Source organism: Pseudoliparis swirei, chromosome 11 (assembly GCF_029220125.1).
Source record: "Pseudoliparis swirei isolate HS2019 ecotype Mariana Trench chromosome 11, NWPU_hadal_v1, whole genome shotgun sequence".
NCBI classification, from domain to species: Eukaryota; Metazoa; Chordata; class Actinopteri; order Perciformes; family Liparidae; genus Pseudoliparis; species Pseudoliparis swirei.
This window is the reverse complement of record NC_079398.1, coordinates 21,182,689-21,201,830: the sequence shown is the minus strand read 5'-3', so window position 1 is coordinate 21,201,830 and position 19,142 is coordinate 21,182,689. Positions and strand designations below refer to the sequence as shown.

Genomic DNA, 19,142 nt, shown 5'->3' with positions numbered 1-19,142 from the left:
TCAGGCAGCGGGTGTTGTAGCCCGCCCCCTGACATGTTCTCTATAGCACGTCTTTGTTCTTTTATTAAACTAAACGTCTGTTGTTGATCGTATCTCCACAGCAGCATGTCATTTCTGTCTCTTCGCGTTGCGTTAACACTTATCGATCTCCGTCTGGCGCGCCACAGAGCTCCGTGCGCGCGCATCGGGACCGAGCAAAAAGAAGTCACTTGTCAATCTGTCCACCTTTAGATTGTATCATAGTGGAGTTAATGGTTGACAAACAAGAGAAAAATGCTCTGTTTAACCCTCCTGTTACCTTTACATTTACGAACATATTTTACCCTCGGGGTCAATTTGACCCCAGCAATTAAAACCTCCAGAGAATTATTAGAATTAATATTGCTTCCCAAGTTTAAGTGTGACGTACTTTATGTTTGTTTGTTGACTACCTAAATAGCCCTTTAAATAAATAAAAAAGTTGATATTTCTGATATGTTTGACACAGTGAAAAACAGCCTGGGGTCAAATTGACCCCAAAGAACACCGACATTAAACATTAAACATTGAATGGGGTCAAATTGACCCGAAAGGTAACAGGAGGGTTAAACATTCTGTTTAGGATGAAGATGTATTAATGTTCCATATGGAAGAAAACTGCTAAATAACTGCTGAGTTGCAGCACCATTGTATAGAAGAATGTATAAATGTATATATCCGTCTTTTGTCATAAATCTCTATGTTCTCACAAAATATACCGAGAATATCGGTAATATGTGATTAATCATGATTAATCCACAAAAACCTGTGATTAATCCGATTAAAAATTTTAATCGTTTCACAGCCCTAAAATAAATACAACATTTATATTGGTAGTTCATCCAGCTGCTCATTGCAAATGTGTTTTTTCTTGTTCATATTGTGTGCGGTTAACAAATATCTTACTTGTTATATTACACTTAAATTCTGTGTTCCTGGTCACATCAATTTGAACGCTGGACCAAAATGACAATTAAGCCAAATAAAAAGTTGTAAGTCCAGTCTGGACAGTCGTTTTCTCTCAACGCCTCAATAGGTAGATCTTGCCGGTCATGAAGGCGGAGGTCAGGGATCTTGGGCTCAAAAAGGTTGGTGACCACTGGTGTAGACGAACAGCGTTTATTATGCATTCTTGTCTGTACATTCTAAATACTACTGTTGTTGAGTCACGGAATGTAATTACCGTCGCATTGAAAATGCGGAAGGTTATGTTTTGATCGCCGTGTATTTATTTATGTATTTGTATGCGTGTTACTCGCATAACTAAAAAAGTATGAAACCGAATCGCATGAAATTTGGTGGGATGATTGGTTATTATCCGGGGACCATTTGATTAGATTTTGGGATCGATCGGGTCAAAGGTCAAGGTCAAGGTCAGGAAAAGGTCAAAATCTTTTTACCATAGCACGGTCAATTTTTATCCAATTGGCATGCAACTAATGCCAAAATGTTCATAATTCAATACCCAATCTTGTGATATGCGAAGGTATGCGCTCTACCGAGTGCCCGTTCTAGTTACCTTCGCATTGAAAATGCGGAAGGTAATGTTTTGATCGCCGTGTATTTATTTATTTATTTGTATGCGTGTTATTCGCGTAACAAAAAAAGTTGTAAACCGAATCGCATGAAATTTGGTGGGATGATTGGTTATTATCCGGGGACCATTTGATTAGATTTTGGGATTGATCGGGTCAAAGGTCAAGGTCAAGGTCATGAAAAAGGTCAACATCTTCTTGAATCACATGAAATTTGGTGGGATGATTGGTTATTACCGGGGACCATTTGATTAGACTTTGGGATCGATCGGGTCAAAGGTCAAGGTCAAGGTCATGAAAAGGTCAACATCTTCTTTTTACCATAGCACGGTCAATTTTTATCCAATTGGCATGCAACTAATGCCAACATGTTCATAATTCAATGCCCAATCTTGTGATATGCGAAGGTATGCGCTCTACCGAGTGCCCGTTCTAGTTTAAGTATGTTTTCAGCCGAGAATTTAGTAGTTTAAGCATCATTGTCGGTGCAAAGAGAACACGCTCGGGTGGGTTGCGTGTCTCAAATGAAGCGTACCTTTCCCCCCCAGGATGGAGTGTGAGTAGAGCTCCGTGTGCGTCCCGTTGAAGAAGCGGACGCTGCAGGTGAACTCTTTGTGGTCTGTGAACCAGTCGTTGGCAGAGACCCTCAGCCTGCTGCTGATCCTGTAAGACTTGCCGTGCCGGAGAGCGGCGCTGTCGGTCGCCACCCCGGTGGTGACCCCCACCCCGTCGACCTTCCAGAGCACGCCGACGTGGTCTGGGTAGAACCCACTGGCCACACACACGATGGTCTTCTTCTTCTCCTGGTCTCCGTGGCTTTGACACTCCTTTGGTGAAGGGCGAAGCACTTTGACTGTCGGCCCGCTGACGTCATGTCCAGGTTCTGCCAGGACAAAAGGACACATCACGAAATTAAAGCTGCAGGGTCAAAGTCCTGCAGAAAGAGACATCTGAACCTTTGACAACAAGGCGTCTTTTGTTCTGGTGTCCAAGACAAAGAACCAATTATTTATTATCTCACCAAGAACTGTCAGTTTGGTTCCTTCTCCAGAATAAGTCGGATAACTGCCGCTGACTCGCATGTCGAGAACTGACTTCAAGGGCAGATTAAACCTAAAGCACCTGTTATTTTCTTCAACTTCCTTTTGTGGGCTTTTCTTTTACCAACCAGCACACATACGGTCCAACAATCACCAGATGTCACAGATATATGACACACTTTTTGTTATTTTATTCCACTTCTTTGATATATGAATGAGACCTTGTCGGCTTGGTGAATACTTTCAGGTCAACACTTTGCAACCCTGTATCACAAAAATTACGTTCCCCCAGACCTAAAATGCAATTTGTAGTTACGTTTGACTCAAACGTATTTCTCTCCAGATTACGTTTGTATTTGACGTATTATAATTACAAATACGTCTCTGATGAACGTATCTTTGCCGTTTGTTATCTCTCTTTTCTACAATGCTGTTATGAATTGTAAAAAGCGTCCTCTAGTCTTATTTATTATTATGTTTTATGTTGTTTCGCCTGCGTATTCTGACAGCAATAAGCGGTGTAACTGATCATATGAATTGGCGTGAAGACTTACTGCTGGTGACTCTCCTTTATTTTCTTTCTTTAGGTGACAATACATGAATTAAAACTCGTACACTATCACCACCTCATCACCACCTTAACAGAGTTAGTCCCATACGGGTCAAATAAACTATTAAACTTGTTATAAAATGCGCATCTGTCCGTAATCTATACCATAAAGTTCGCATTTTAACCTAAAAAAAAAGTGCGCTTCCTTTTAACGTTTCAAAATAAAAGTCCGATTTGTCTGTTAAGCGGAAGTAGTATGAAACGTCTATATTTATTCAAATCATACAATATAACGCATACATCAAAATCAATAAGGAAAATGCTAAACAGTCAAACAACTCAAAACAATAAACCCTTCATGGCGTTATTTACAGGTGTGTTTACTTCTCATCAAACTTAAAGAGCAGGTACCCGGAAAAATCTGGGAAATAATAATTTGGGAATTGTTAATAAAACATGATTTACGCTTCAACTTCCACTGATATGCATGCAAACTAATACATCGTTTCACACACACACACACACACACACACACACACACACACACACACACACACTGACAGAAACATAGACACTCACATACGTACACACACACACACACAGGCAGAGACACACATACTCTGCAGAGACACACTCTCATACGCACACACTCTTACACACACACACACACAGACAGACACACACTCACACACAGACACACACAAAATGACAGACACACACACTCACACACAGACACACACTCAGACACACACATACAGACACTCACATACATACAAACACAGGCAGAATCACACACACGCACACACACACCCACACACACACACACACACACAAATACAGATGCACACACATGCATACTCTGCAGACTGACCCTTGACCTCCCAATTGTCTCTCAGATATAAACCTACTGCTTTATATTTAATATATTATATTTACCTAAATGTTATCCTTTGAGGTCATGAGGGGAATCCCCTCCAAAACATTCACAAGAGAAAATTGTCACCGTGCCAATAACCCTTATACGATCCTTAAAACCAGTCTTTTAGTTAATTTTTCAGACTTTCAATCAACTTAAAGATCTGGATTCTTTTCAGATTCAAAGAAGGGCCTCTGAATATGAATACTCTACGGCGTTGGACCGATAGGTCTGAGTTAAGGGCCCCAAAAACAGGTCCAAAGGGTCAAATTGGGTCTTATTCTCTTAAATTTGCATATTTTTTGACAAGTGCAAAAATGGCCATAATCTCCTAAATACTTGTCCTGGAAATCCCAAATTGAACACAGACACTCAGGACAGGGCCTACAATGAGGTGATGGGGTGAATTTCCTCCGAAACACCCACAAGAGTTAATTGGCTGTCTGAAATCCAGGACTTGAAGAGGGTGTGTGGTTTAACAAATCTGAGACCCTGTTGTGAGTTTGGGCTGATTTTAGCTTGTTTTTCTTCGAAACATGTCAGAGCTTAGCTTTCTTTTGCAGGTTGTAGCCACTCCCAAATGGGGCCCAACCATGTAGGCTGGCCATATAGCACTTAGCATCCCTGCTTGGGAGGGGTTTAAAAACCCGGAAAAAAACAAATTCCTTCCTTCAAAGGTTAACAACTCCTTACATGTTTGTACTATATGAACAATTTCAATTGTATTCTACCCCATTTGGGAGTGGCTACAACCTGAAAAGAAAGCTAAGCTCTGACATGTTTACCCAATTTGACCCTTTGGACCTGTTTTTGGGGCCCTTAACTCAGAGCTATCGGTCCAAAACGTTAGGGTATTCATATTCAGAGGCCCTCTTTGAATCTGAAAAGAATCCAGATCTTTAAGTTGATTGAAAGTATGAAAATTAACTAAAAGACTGGTTTTAAGGATCGTACAAGGGTTATTGGCACGGTGACAATGTTCTCTTCTGAAAGTTTTGGAGGGGATTCCCCTCATGACCTCAAAGTCTTATATTTAGGTAAATATAATATATTAAATATAAAGCAGTAGGGTTATATCTGAGAGACAATTGGGAGGTCAAGGGTCAGTCTGCAGAGTATGCATGTGTATATTTGTGTGTGTGTGTGTCTCTGCCTGTGTGTCTCTGTGTGTGTGTCTGTCATTCTGTGTGCGTGTGTGTGTGTGTGTCTGTGTGTGTGTGAGAGTGTGTCTCTGTGTGAGTATGTGTGTGTCTCTGCCTGTGTGTGTGTGTACGTATGTGAGTGTCTATGTGTTTCTGTCAGTGTGTGTGTGTGTGTGTGTGTGAAGCGATATTAGTTTGCATGCATATCAGTGGAAGTTGTAGGTAAATCATGTTTTATTCACAATTCTCAAATTATTTCCCAATTTTCCGGTACCTGCTCTTTTTGTTTGATGAGAAGTAAACACACCTGTAAATAACGCCATGAAGGGTTTATTGTTTTGAGTTGTTTGACTGTTTAGCATTTTCCTTATTGATTTTGATGTATGTATGACTTTTATATTGTATTGTTTGAATAAATATAGACGTTTTATACTACTTCCGCTTAACAGATAAATCGGACTTTTATTTTGAAAGCGCACTTTTTTTTAGGTTAAAATGAGAACTTTATGGTATAGATTACGGACAGATGCGCATTTTATAACAAGTTTAATAGTTGATTTGACCCGTATGGGACTAACTCTGTTTCGGTGGTGATGAGGTGGTGATAGTGGCCGAGTTTTAATTAATGTATTGTCACCTAAAAAAAGAAAATAAAGGAGAGTCACCAGCAGTAAGTCTTCACGCCAATTCATATGATCCGTTACAACGCTTATTGCTGTCAGAATACGCTGGCGAAACAACATATATAACAAAATAATAAATAAGACTAGAGGACGCTTTTTACAATTCATAACAGCATTGTAGAAAAGAGAGATAACAAACGGCAAAGATACGTTCATCAGAGACGTATTTGTAATTATAATACGTCAAATACAAACGTAATCTGGAGAGAAATACGTTTCATTCAAACGTAATTTGGAGAGAAATACGTTTGCGTCAAACGTAACTGCAAATTGCATTTTAGGTCTGGGGGAACGTAATTTTTGTGATACAGGGTTGCACTTTGAGTCACTGATGAATGAACATGAAGTCGGTGCCCTGACCTCGTGCAGCTTTGTTTTGCTGCAGAACAGAGAGATTTATTTTATTTCGTTTATGGAACAGATGCTTTTTTTAAAATTATAATTCTGCAGATTTAGTAGAAGCTCAGGAATATAGATTCATGCATACGATTTGTTATCATTTTCTTACCCAACACTGTCCGTCTGGTGCCACAGCCAAAGGAAGCAGACTTGTATTGTTCACACTGATACGAGGCTGCACGAGAAGAGCTGCCCGAGCTCAACATGTCAATTTGATATCATTCTTTTGATAATTAATGTTGATGTGTATATACAGTATATATCGAATCACTTTAACTGTCTTACCGAGAACTGTGAGTTTAGTTCCAGCTCCAAAGAAAACCCTCCAGTAGGAGCACAGAGACTTTCCACCGATACAAAACCTCCGGCGGCCTCTTTATCTGAGCCGCTATTCCTCCTTTGTTCCTCTTTGACTGCGTCAAGAACTTAATCTACTTCAGTGGGTATAAAAGAGTCAAATGTTCCTAACCTTCACCTCTTAAATGTAACTTTCCTTGACATTAAAAACCAACAGCTGCTGAACGGTGCTGTGCTGTTGCTGTATTTAATACACACGTCTCTCTCACTGCCCCAACCGTTGGGTTTTTATATGTTTTGCTTCTCACAGGTTCATGTGAAGGAATGTGGATGTCTGACTCACCGAGAACAGTCCGCTTAGTTCCCTGGCCGAGGTAGACGTCGTACAGACTGAATAGACTCTCTACTGACACGGCACTTAAGCTTGAGAACAAAAAGCTCTGAGCAGAATGTCGGGAACATAAAGTTTGTTTCAGAATAACTCCAATTGCAATACTTGTTACATTGTTCCCATGTTTTGCCGTAGACTTTATCAACGGCTGTATATACAAAATATATTTGACTTTGCTTCTTTAGCTGCTTTCAAATGGTCTTTATTGTATTAAAAGTTTTTTTTTCTTCTTCACATTTTATATATACCAGTGAATTATGAGAAGCTTTGAAGTCTAACTTACCGAGAACCGTCAGTTTCGTTCCCTGGCCGAAATAGGCTGCGTTGTAATAGGCTGTGATGTAATAGACACAGCGCTTAAGCTTAACATCAAAAAGGCCCCGAGCTGAACTTGAACTCTACGATACATAACGTTTGTTTATGCATCACCGGAATGACAAATCTATCACATGTGTTCCATCAGACGATCCGCGACTTACCCAAAACAGTGAGTTTGGTTCCTTTTCCAAAGTGAGCTTCGTTTGCATCGTCACAGTGCAGAGATACTGAGCATGAGACTCCTGAGTCGTTCTCTCTGTTTACTAACCTGACTGTGTTTGGAAGGTTTTTACCAATAATGCAATAATGCATTGAACAAACCTCAATAATAAACTGAGATATTGACCTAAAGCAGTGAGTTTGGTTCCCTTTCCAGAGTCAGCTGTGATCCAGCGTCACGCTGAAGGTCTCAAAACGTCCCATAACCGTCGTGTTGAAACACAGAGTGATAATCCAGAGGAGGAAGAAGGTTTCAACATGCAGGACGAGCTTCATAACGTCCAAATGTGTTGCTGCTGTCAGGATGAATGAAAGAAGCATCCCAGTGCTTCACAACGTGTTTAAAAAATATTTTATTTAGCCAATTCACCCATGAATGTTGCCTCTCTGGTTCCAGTTCGGCCCGACAGCGTACACACCTTCAGAATATTGATGCTTCTGCTCTTCCAAGTGTCCCAGGTAGCATGTGGTGGTCTCCACACTGGGTGTCAATGGGAGGAGGTTTTTGTGCAGCGGCTCTATGGGATTGTATCACCGTGGGCCTCCCAGTCCCCACGGTGAGAAAGCATCACACCAAAACCTGAAGTCTCTTCTCCTCTCTCCTCCCCCCACCCGGCCTCTCCATATCTCAGCCTCCATCTCTCTGTGAGGGAGCAGCTGTTCAGGTCGGGCCTCCAACCCGACTGCTGCTGTTTCTGGTTCGGCTGAGAAAAGAAGCGAGAGCGGCGGGAAGGAGGAGAGGACCTGGTCTCTGTTGGTTTGAAGAGAGGGAGGGACGTCTCTGCTGGTCACACTTCTCTTTACACCCAGAACCAGTGAACTGAGGAGACACTCGTTTCCTGAGTAACATTCACCACTTAACATGTGACACCCGCTCAGACGTGCTCTGTGTTTGACTGTCTGGTCCGTGTCCTTCACTGTGACTGGCAGCACAGAAGTAGGTGCTGCTGTCATTCAGGAGCAGCTCAGTCATCAGAAGAGAGAACTTGTTCTCGGGGAGGTCGACGGACGACTGGAAGCGCCCCGCGGTTTGGTCGTACTCTCTGGTGAGGACCTCCAGTGGAGCTCCGTGGTGGGTTTGTCTGGACCAGAACATGATGCAGCTGCCCATGCTCCACCCTGGACCCATGCAGCACACAAAGGTCACCGTGAGTCCCGGGTGGGATGTCCGATCTCCAGACTGAAGAACTACAACCGTGAGACCTAAAGCACACAAAAAGATGACATTTTTTATTGTGCCTCAACTCGATGTACAGAACTGTAAACTTGCATAAATGATGCGTAGAAACTGGATCATTCAAGCACATGTCGGGGGCACATCCACGATGAGTTAACGCTCAAAACTCACCTGAGTGTAGAAGAAGCGACAGATAAAGCCCCGTGATAAACATGTCAGCCATGATCCTCCTCCCAGAGAAATGATTCACACATCGCTCTGTTCAGCACAAATAAACCATGAGGTCACGTGATCACATCACATTGGGGCCGATTGTTATTTACAAAAACTCATTAAGAAACGAGACTTCGGAGTCCGTCTTGTGTTTTTGTGTTCCTCCAGGTCCAGGTGCTCCTCCAGGTCCCCGCAGGCCTCGAGATCATTGTGAGCATCGTGTTCACAGAGCGCTGTGGTTTCTGTTCAGCTACTGAGTGACTCTGGATCACTGTGTTGAGACGCAGCACAGAAGTACAAGCCGTTGTCTTCTGGCTGCAGGTTCTTCACGGTGAACGTACCGCTCTGACCATCAGGCTCGGTGGCTGAAAATTTCTCTGTGCTGAAATCTCCAAAATCATGGACTTTGTTTCCTGCACTTGTGGACACGATCAGTTTCAATGTTTCTCCTGGCAGCTGTCTGAACCAGTACATCTGGTTGTAGTGCCAGTAGTCGGAGCTGCAGCTCATTGTCGCATCTTCCCCCTCGTGTTTCCACACTATGTCAGTCTGGGTGACACGTCTCCCATCACTTAAACCTGTGTGCGAAGCAGTAAAGGTGATCACGGCTCATCTTTTGGATTCCTATGATATTCTTTGACACTACTTCTAAAATTCTAAACTATTCCAATGAGGCAAACTTGAAATGTGAACGTGTTTTAACAAACAAAACGACTGTAATGCTGAACAGTTAGATTTCTATTGTACATCACCTGTAGTCCACAGCAACAAGACTGTTGTCCGGACGATGATATCCATGCTGTCGGACGCCAACAGCCTCGTGGATGAGAGACGTGACGAGCTGCCGGTGTCGCTGCGTCGTGTGACGGGACCTCAAGAGCTGCTGTGTACACATCTACACAAGGTGTGGTACACGTGGTGCTGGAGGGCCCCCTGCAGGTCATCACTGCAGCGTAGATTACCTGTAGATCACTGACACACAAAACAGGCCAGAGTTAATGACGTGATCTATTTGTGATAAGCACATTTAAAGACATTTTTAAAACGGTATTTCTTTACAAAAACATAAATGTGACCATGGTAGACTTTATAGTTCTATTAATTTTTTATAACTTTTTATTTTGCATTTTCCACAAACAGATTAGTCCTTGACATTGAGGAAAAAAAAAGAAAAAAATATATATATATATCTACAACATAATAAAATCAGCACACATCCATATCCACATACAGACCCGCCCACATTCCCACCCATCCCCTCCCACATGTTTATACATCTACCCTCCAAGAGTAGGACCCAATGAGGAGGGAGGGAAGGACCAAACAATCAAACTAAATACAACCAAATGATAAGCATTAAATACAAAACGAAATAACTAAAAAAAGGTAAAAGACATTAATGTGAAAAATAAAATAAAAAATAAATAAAATCAACACATTCATTTCATACCCAGATTTTTCATCGACCTCTTTGTTTTGCAGTTGCACTCTAAGTGCACAACCTCAACCCCTCTCAGTTATAACATCTACATCCACTCTCGACTCTAGAAATAAACACATTTTAAGACATTTTTAAAACGGTGTTTCTTTACAAAAACATACACGTGACCACGGTAGACTTTATAGTTCATGCCGGATATGCTTCTTTATTGTTATTTAAACCTGAGACCATTCACTCGGCTTGTAAATGTCATCATTCTTGTAGTTAATGAGAAAAGTTTACAACCATATTGGTTTCTAAAACGATCTTTATTTCATAGACGACGTCACAACGCGTGTGGCCAACATCGTGTTGATAGAATCTTGATAGAATCAACAAAGGCGAGGAGATTGTAAATCCTGAATTGACTTCCTCTTTCCAAAGGTGTTGTATTGCTTCTCACCGTTATTTCCCGGCAGATGAAGACAATAGCATATCAAGACCACAACAATCATGTTAATGAAGTTTAAGAGTTTCTCCACAGCTGAGGACGAGACTGCGTCACTGTTACGGATCGATGAAGACTATCGGGGTCAGAGAGGTCGACGTCATGGCTCTCAGAGGGGAGGGGCTAGCGTTCTCTTGCATCGCAATGGGAGTGGACGACATCCTTCATGTTCATGTTGAGGTTTGCTGCCCCCTGCTGGTGTGAAAATACTTTACGATGCCCCAGTTAAAGGCTTTGTTTTGTTGTTTTTTCCTTTTTCACAGGCCGGTGTCGCCCTGCAGCGGCGACACCGGCCCTGAAGGCAGAGTGGCCCCTGCAGCGCATGCGGTGGACATTGCAGGTCGAGGGCTAGCCGAGGGTTTAGAGGCCTCTCCGGGGCTGCATGGGGAGATACCACTGAATAAGGACCGAAGGAGGCTGAAGACAACACTACTTTTTAACGTAAAGATAAAAACGCAAATACTTTTATAGTAGATAATATATATATGAAAAAAAATTATATATATATATATATTGTATTATTGCAAATACTTTTATAGTATAAAGAAATAATACACGTGTTACTATACAAGTTTTTTTATATAACACATCTGAATACTTTCCGTACCCACTGTATATAAATATATATATATTAATGTGTTTTAACTCTAAATCTGTCCTTCTGGTCACATGACATCTATTGTTCTGTCCATCCTGGAGAGGGATCCTCCTCTGTTCTCTCCTGAAGGGTTCTTCACTTTTTCCCCCTGAAGGGTTATTTGGGAGTTGTTCCTGATCCGATGTGAGGTCAAAGGTCAGGGATGTCTATGTGTACAGATTGTAAAGCACTCCGAGACACATTTGTAATTTGTGAAAATGGGCTTGAATTGAATTGAATATGTGTGTGTGTGTGTGTGTGTGTGTGTGGAACCTACTGTGGCCAGACAATTTCAGTATTCATTGCTTGTCATTTAACATTTGAAAACAACTCTGCCAAATAGCTCCACTGCAGTGTAAAAGCCACTTCTCACAAATGACTGAATAGGAACCAAAACTCTAAAGCGCAGTCGGCAGGTCTTCAGCTCCCCCTACCGATAACTAAACATGCATTTGTATCGTGGCGGTCGGGTCTTGGCGCAGCTGTCGGAGTCGCCTGCATCGCTGTGTTCACTCACAGCCCAAAAGTACCAACGACTACCAACTACGCCATGGCCCTGCTGAGACTCCGCCCACTGTTGAGACTCCGCCCACTCCTCCTCCTCTTCCTCCATCTGCCTGATGGATCGTGGAGGTCTGGATCGTGGAATATGCCGACTACCAACTATTCATCCACTCTGTCATATTCATTGTGTTGTTACTGTGTTTTAATTTGTGTGTAATGATTCCTTCTGGTCACATGACATCTATTGTTGTGTCCATTCTGGTGAGGGATCCTCCTCTGTTCTCTCCTGAAGGGTTCTTCACTTTTTTCCCCATGAAGGGTTGTTTGGGAGTTGTTCCTGATCCGATGTGAGGTCAAAGGTCAAAGGTCAGGGATGTCTATATGTACAGATTGTAAAGCACTCTGAGACAAATTTCTAATTTGTGAAAATGGGCTATACAAATAAACTGAATTGAATTGAAAACTGAAAAGTACACCCCGCTGTCCTCCGGCAGCAGCTTCTCCACCCTCAGAGATCCGGACTGAGCGTCGCTCCTTTTCACAGGAAACTCTTCCCGCTGAAGCCACTTCCATATAAGTGTGGCGGACTCTGAGTCTTGTGAACGACCTGCCTCATTCCCTCCCCTGGCAGCTGTCTGTACCAGGTCATCTGATCAAAAGTAGCCCCCTTAGTGTGACTGCAGTCCATCGTGGCGGACTGACCCTCGAGCCCCCACAGCAGGGCGGTCTGGGCGACATCATCACCGGCTCCTAGAATGTGAAACGCATGAAGGTACCGGAAGCCAGAGAGCATCCGACACGATGTTCAACAGCAACGGTTCAAGGCCATTGTGTCGTTCCCTTTTCTCTCAGGAGGCCATGTTGGATGACGTCCATGTTCACTCAGAGAATGCAACAGGCCTCATGTGGGGTCGGTGTGATCAGAGGTCTGGGAGTGTCACATGTCTGGTGTTCAGCCCTCCACATTGTGTCCCTGGGAGTAGACGACAAACAATACCATCACAACAGTTTGATGTTGCATTCACATCAACATCATTTAACGTTACAATAACTACACAACGTATTCGTGTGTATTCTTTCACCAGTCCGCCAGTTGATTTTATTGTAGTTTACCTGTTGTCCACGGCAACAAGATGGACCATCTGAGGAGGCCTCGTTTATTGATTATATCCATGTTCTGTCACCTCAACACACCCATAACTAGAACGGTCCCTCGGTAGAGCGCATACCTTCGCATATCACAAGATTGTGCATTGAATTATGAACATTTTGGCATTAGTTGCATGCCAATTGGATACAAATTGACCCGCTATGGTAAAAAGACGATTTTGACCTTTTCATGACCTTGACCTTTGATCCGATCGATCCCAAAATCTAATCAAATGGTCCCCGGATAATAACCAATCATCCCACCAAATGTCATGCAATTCGGTTTAATACTTTTTGTGTTATGCGAGTAACACGCATACAAATAAATAAATAAATAAATACACGATCAAAACATAACCTTCCGCATTTTCAATGCGAAGGTAATAAAACACAGGGGGGAGTGTGTGTTCATTATTTATGATGATCTTCCACTGGAGTTCTTCTGATGTCATTTCAGAGTCACCAGTAGGGGGCAGTAGAGGCTGTAGACTTCCTGATGCCCTTCTAAATGATCTCCTTCATCAGGCTTCTGTGCTCTGTGTGTTTGTTGCTTCACATGTTGGATAAAGAGATAACGCATTCACTGTATCTGCAACGCTTCATATGTACCTGTATTTCTGCACATCTGAATATGAAACTGAGTGTGAGAGGTTCAGTTCCTCCTGGAGATAAAGAATACTTACATGTTTAATGATTGTGAAACATGGACTAAAAACATTTGAGTACAAATTCTGAAGTCTGTTAAATGTAACACAACTAACACCAGCCAAATGAAGTTATTCACCTGAAAGATTTATCTTTCAACATTTCTCCATAATCTGCTGAATGGGTTGAACCTCAATATTCTGATGTTTCACTGATACATGGTTGTTGTTGTTGATTCTGTCACTCTTTAATATTTAGCTTTTATATCAATGTATAAAGAATCTGTCCACTGACATAAGTTTATATCCACAATGAAGAAAGAACTTCCTGCCTCGTATTTAAACTTCCTTAAATAATGACAGAGACGTGTATTTAAAGTTCTGGTTTTGCTCTAATCTACTTCTGATAACAGCAGCTGTGCCAGACGAGCAGAATCAGGGTGTGTGTGTGTGTGTGTGTGTGTGTGTGTGTGTGTGTGTGTGTGTGTGTGTGTGTGTGTGTGTGTGTGTGTGTGTGTGTGTGTGTGTGTGTGCAGAGATGCAGAGGCTGAGGTAAAGTGTAGGTTAGCGATGTGCAGGCTGCTCGGCGACCACTTCCTCTCCTCTGTCGCTCCGGTTCGCTCACCAACGACGGCTTTGACCTTCTTCTGTTCTCAGACGAGCTCGTCGACTTCCTGTCGGCGTGCGGTCGACTCGCACGTTTACTTTCCCGCTGAGCGCGTTTGAGCTCAAAGGAACAACTTCTGTCCTCGGGGAGAGAGCGTGAAGCGTCTCAAGCTTCTCTCACCACACGACTTATTGCATCTTTTAGAACGCTGAACTCAGATCAGTTGATGCAATTTCACCAAGTCAAATGTCACTGGAGAAACTTTAGTCACCTCTCAGTTTGGCTCATTGGAAACACTGAGAGGTGACAAGTTGTTCCTTTCTCAGGACACAAGACGGTACAGAAATGACAGAACACGACAGACGGAGATCCTCTGAAACACTTTTATTTAGACGGAAAATAAGCAAACGTGCGTTCCACGACGTTCCTCCTTTATAGAAAAAAAATGTGAGGCCAAAGTATTTGCATGGCAGTTTTAAAAACAGAGACACAACTGCTCCTCTAGTTTATTTGAGTGCAACACACAACGATCTACTCGATGAACTTCTGTCCAGGCCTCAGCTCTCAGTCGCTCTGCTTCCCGGCTGAACGCTGCAAAAGGACACGATGTCATGACATCACAAACTCTTTTTATCTACGACTCCTTCAGTCACACATTAAAATCTAGGAAGCCTAATTAATGTCAAATGCTAAATAATTGAGAATACACAGTTTGGATGAAGAGGTGAAGGGCCAGGAAAGCAACATGGAGACCCTGTGGAACAAACCTGAAGCCTCCACACCAGAAACGCCACAAAGGCTCCGTAGACGCCGCTCTTGACGATGAGAACCCCGTAGGACAGTTTGGCCGTCTGTGCGATCCTCAGATATTTCTCTGCAGAGAGTTTAGTGACACGACTCAAAGAGGAAACATCCAGGACATTAAATAGCAGCGATGATGCATTCAGGTACAAAACGATATTTACCTCTGGTCAGCGCTCCTTGATGGAAGAAGGATAAAAGCGTGAGACAGATTGTTGTCGGTGCAAAGAGAACACGCTCAGGTGGGTTGTGTGTCTCAAATGAAGCGTACCTTTCCCCCCCAGGATGGAGTGTGAGTAGAGCTCCGTGTGCGTCCCGTTGAAGAAGCGGACGCTGCAGGTGAACTCTTTGTGGTCTGTGAACCAGTCGTTGGCAGAGACCCTCAGCCTGCTGCTGATCCTGTAAGACTTGCCGTGCCGGAGAGCGGCGCTGTCGGTCGCCACCCCGGTGGTGACCTCCACCCCGTCGACCTTCCAGAGCACGCCGACGTGGTCTGGGTAGAACCCACTGGCCACACACACGATGGTCTTCTTCTTCTTCTCCTGGTCTCCGTGGCTTTGACACTCCTTTGGTGAAGGGCGAAGCACTTTGACTGTCGGCCCGCTGACGTCATGTCCAGGTTCTGCCAGGACAAAAGGACACATCACGAAATCAAAGCTGCAGGGTCAAAGTCCTGCAGAAAGAGACTTCTAAACCTTTTGACAACAAGGCGTCTTTTGTTCTGGTGTCCAAGACAAATAACCAATTATTTATTATCTTACCAAGAACTGTCAGTTTGGTTCCTTCTCCAGAATAAGTCGGATAACTGCCGCTGACTCGCATGTCAAGAACTGACTTCAAGGGCAGATTAAACCTATAGCATCTGTTTGTTTTTTTACTTCCTTTTGTGGGCTTTTCTTTTACCAACCAGCACATATACGGTTCAACAATCACCATATGTCACAGATATATGACACACTTTTGGTTATTTTACTCCACTTCTTTGATATATGAATGAGACCTTGTCGGCTTGGTGAATACTTTCAGTTCAACACTTTGAGTCACTGATGAATGAACATGAAGTCGGTGCCCTGACCTCGTGCAGCTTTGTTTTGCTAGATAGAGAGATTTATTTTATTAGGTTGATGGAACATATGCTTTTTTAAATTATAATTCTGCAGATTTAGTAGAAGCTCAGGAATATAGATTCATGCATACGATTTTTTATCATTTTCTTACCCAACACTGTCCGTCTGGTGCCACGGCCAAAGGAAGCAGACTTGTATTGTTCACACTGATACGAGGCTGCACGAGAAGAACTGCCCGAGCTCAACATGTCAATTTGATATCATTCTTTTGATAATTAATGTTGGTGTATATATATATATATATATATATTGAATCACTTTAACTGTCTTACCGAGAACGGTGAGTTTATTCCAGCTCTGAAGAAAGCCTCCGCCTGTGAGCTCACGTCTCACAGCGCTGATAAGAAGAAGTGTCTTTAGAGGAATAATCTGGCGCAGAGCCAAATGTTTTATTGCTGCTGTACTTCTCCTGGAGAACATGGACGACGCTGTTCTGTACCGCCACAAACTGACGTCTGCATTCACTTCTTTCACACTTTTGCTCACAGCCATCAAATAAAATGTCTTCACAATATATTCTTAGTATTGCATATAAATGAGCAACAGAGAATCTTCTTCTCTGAGACGCTGCAGGTGTTCTTACCTAAAACTGTGAGTTTGGTTCCAGCTCCAAAGAAAACCTCAGAGAAGGAGCACAGAGACTTTCCACTGATACAAAATCTCCGGCGGCCTCTTTATCTGAGCCGCTATTCCTCCTTTGTTCCTCTTTGACTGCTTCAAGAACTTCATCTACTTCAGTGGGTATAAAAGAGTCAAATGTTCCTCACCTTCACCTCTTAAATGTAACTTTCCTTGACATTAAAAACCAACAGCTGCTGAACGGTGCTGTGTTGCTGCTGTATTTAATACACACGTCTCTCTCACTGCCCCAACTCAACGGCTGTAGATACAACATATATTTGACTTTGCGTCTTTAGCTGCTTTCAAATGGTCTTTATTGTATTAAATGTATTTTTTTTTCTTCTTCAAATTTAAATCCAACATGTATTGCACTGCATTCTGATTTTTTGTAACTTTAATGTGACACAGAACTTTTTTTCCCCAAACACCAAACCGGCTTTTACTTGTTTTACTTTTTACACACCAGTGAATTATGAGAAGGTTTGAAGTCTAACTTACCGAGAACCGTCAGTTTCGTTCCCTGGCCGAAATAGGCTGCGTCGTAATAGACACAGCGCTTAAGCTTAACATCAAAAAGGCCCCGAGCTGAACTTGAACTCTACGATACATTACGTTTGTTTATGCATCACCGGAATGACAAATCTATCACATGTGTTCCATCAGACGATCCGGGACTTACCCAAAACAGTGAGTTTGGTTCCTTTTCCAAAGTGAGCTTCGTTTGCATCGTCACAGTGCAGAGATACTGAGCATGAGACTCCTGAGTCGTTCTCTGTTTGCTAACCTGACTGTGTTTGGAAGGTTTTTACCAATAATGCAATAATGCATTGAACGAACCTCAATAATAAACTGAAATATTGACCTAAAGCAGTCAGTTTGGTTCCTTGGCCGAAGTAAGAAGGCTCAGTGTAGATCAGTGTTTTCACTTCGGCTCAATATCTCAGCTTTTACCATCAACAGTTGTTTTTGCTTTACTTCCATAGCAACAGTTCAACTGTTGTGCCAGTGAACTGCAGCAGGGAGAGATGCTACTTACCCTAAACAGTGAGTTTGGTTCCCTTTCCAGAGTCAGCTGTGATCCAGCGTCACGCTGAAGGTCTCAAAACGTCCCATAACCGTTGTGTTGAAACACAGAGTGATAATCCAGAGGAGGAAGAAGGTTTCAACATGCAGGACGAGCTTCATAACGTCCAAATGTGTTGCTGCTGTCAGGATGAATGAAAGAAGCATCCCAGTGCTCAACCTATGATTCATAATTTATTTTCAACTAATTTGTAGCCAATTCACCCATGAATGTTGCCTCTCTGGTTCCAGTTCGGCCCGACAGCGTACACACCTTCAGAATATTGATGCTTCTGCTCTTCCAAGTGTCCCAGGTAGCATGTGGTGGTCTCCACACTGGGTGTCAATGGGAGGAGGTTTTTGTGCAGCGGCTCTATGGGATTGTATCACCGTGGGCCTCCCAGTCCCCACGGTGAGAAAGCATCACACCAAAACCTGAAGTCTCTTCTCCTCTCTCCTCCCCGCCTCCATATCTCTCCTCAGCCTCCATCTCTCTGTGAGGGAGCAGCTGTTCAGATCGGGCCTCCAACCCGACTGCTGCTGTTTCTGGTTCGGCTGAGAAAAGAAGCGGAGGGCGGGATGGAAGGAGGAGAGGACCTGGTCTCTGCTGGTTTGAAGAGAGGGAGGGACGTCTCTGCTGGTCACACTTCTCTTTACACCCAGTGAACTGAGGAGACACTCGTTTGCTGAGTAACATTCACCACTTAACATGTGACCCACTCAGACGTGCTCTGTGTTTGACTGTCTGGTCCGTGTCCTTCACTGTGACTGGCAGCACAGAAGTAGGTGCTGCTGTCATTCAGGAGCAGCTCAGTCATCAGAAGAGAGAACTTGTTCTCGGGGAGGTCGACGGACGACTGGAAGCACGCTGCCTGGTCGCATTTGGTGAGGACCTCCAGTGGAGCTCCGTGGTGGGTTTGTCTGGACCAGAACATGATGCAGCTGCCCATGCTCCACCCTGGACCCATGCAGCACACAAAGGTCACCGTGAGTCCCGGGTGGGATGTCCGATCTCCAGACTGAAGAACTACAACCGTGAGACCTAAAGCACACAAACAGATGACATTTTCTATTGTGCCTCAACTCGATGTACACAACTGTAAACTTGCATAAATGATGCGTAGAAACTGGATCATTCAAGCACATGTCGGGGGCACATCCACG

General features: G+C 43.2%; 1 gene segment (V, D, J or C); it reads right to left on the bottom strand.

Annotated features, from left to right (window-relative positions):
* LOC130201700 (immunoglobulin heavy constant epsilon-like) overlaps positions 1–18,928 on the bottom strand; it is a 44,376-nt gene extending 25,448 nt beyond the window's left edge. Inside the window, 4 exon segments of the C gene segment in view lie at positions 2,089–2,436; positions 15,440–15,790; positions 17,415–17,472; positions 18,752–18,928. Of these exon segments, the coding sequence occupies positions 2,089–2,436; positions 15,440–15,790; positions 17,415–17,472; positions 18,752–18,928 (934 nt within the window).
* Between the last annotated feature and the right edge of the window lie 214 nt (positions 18,929–19,142).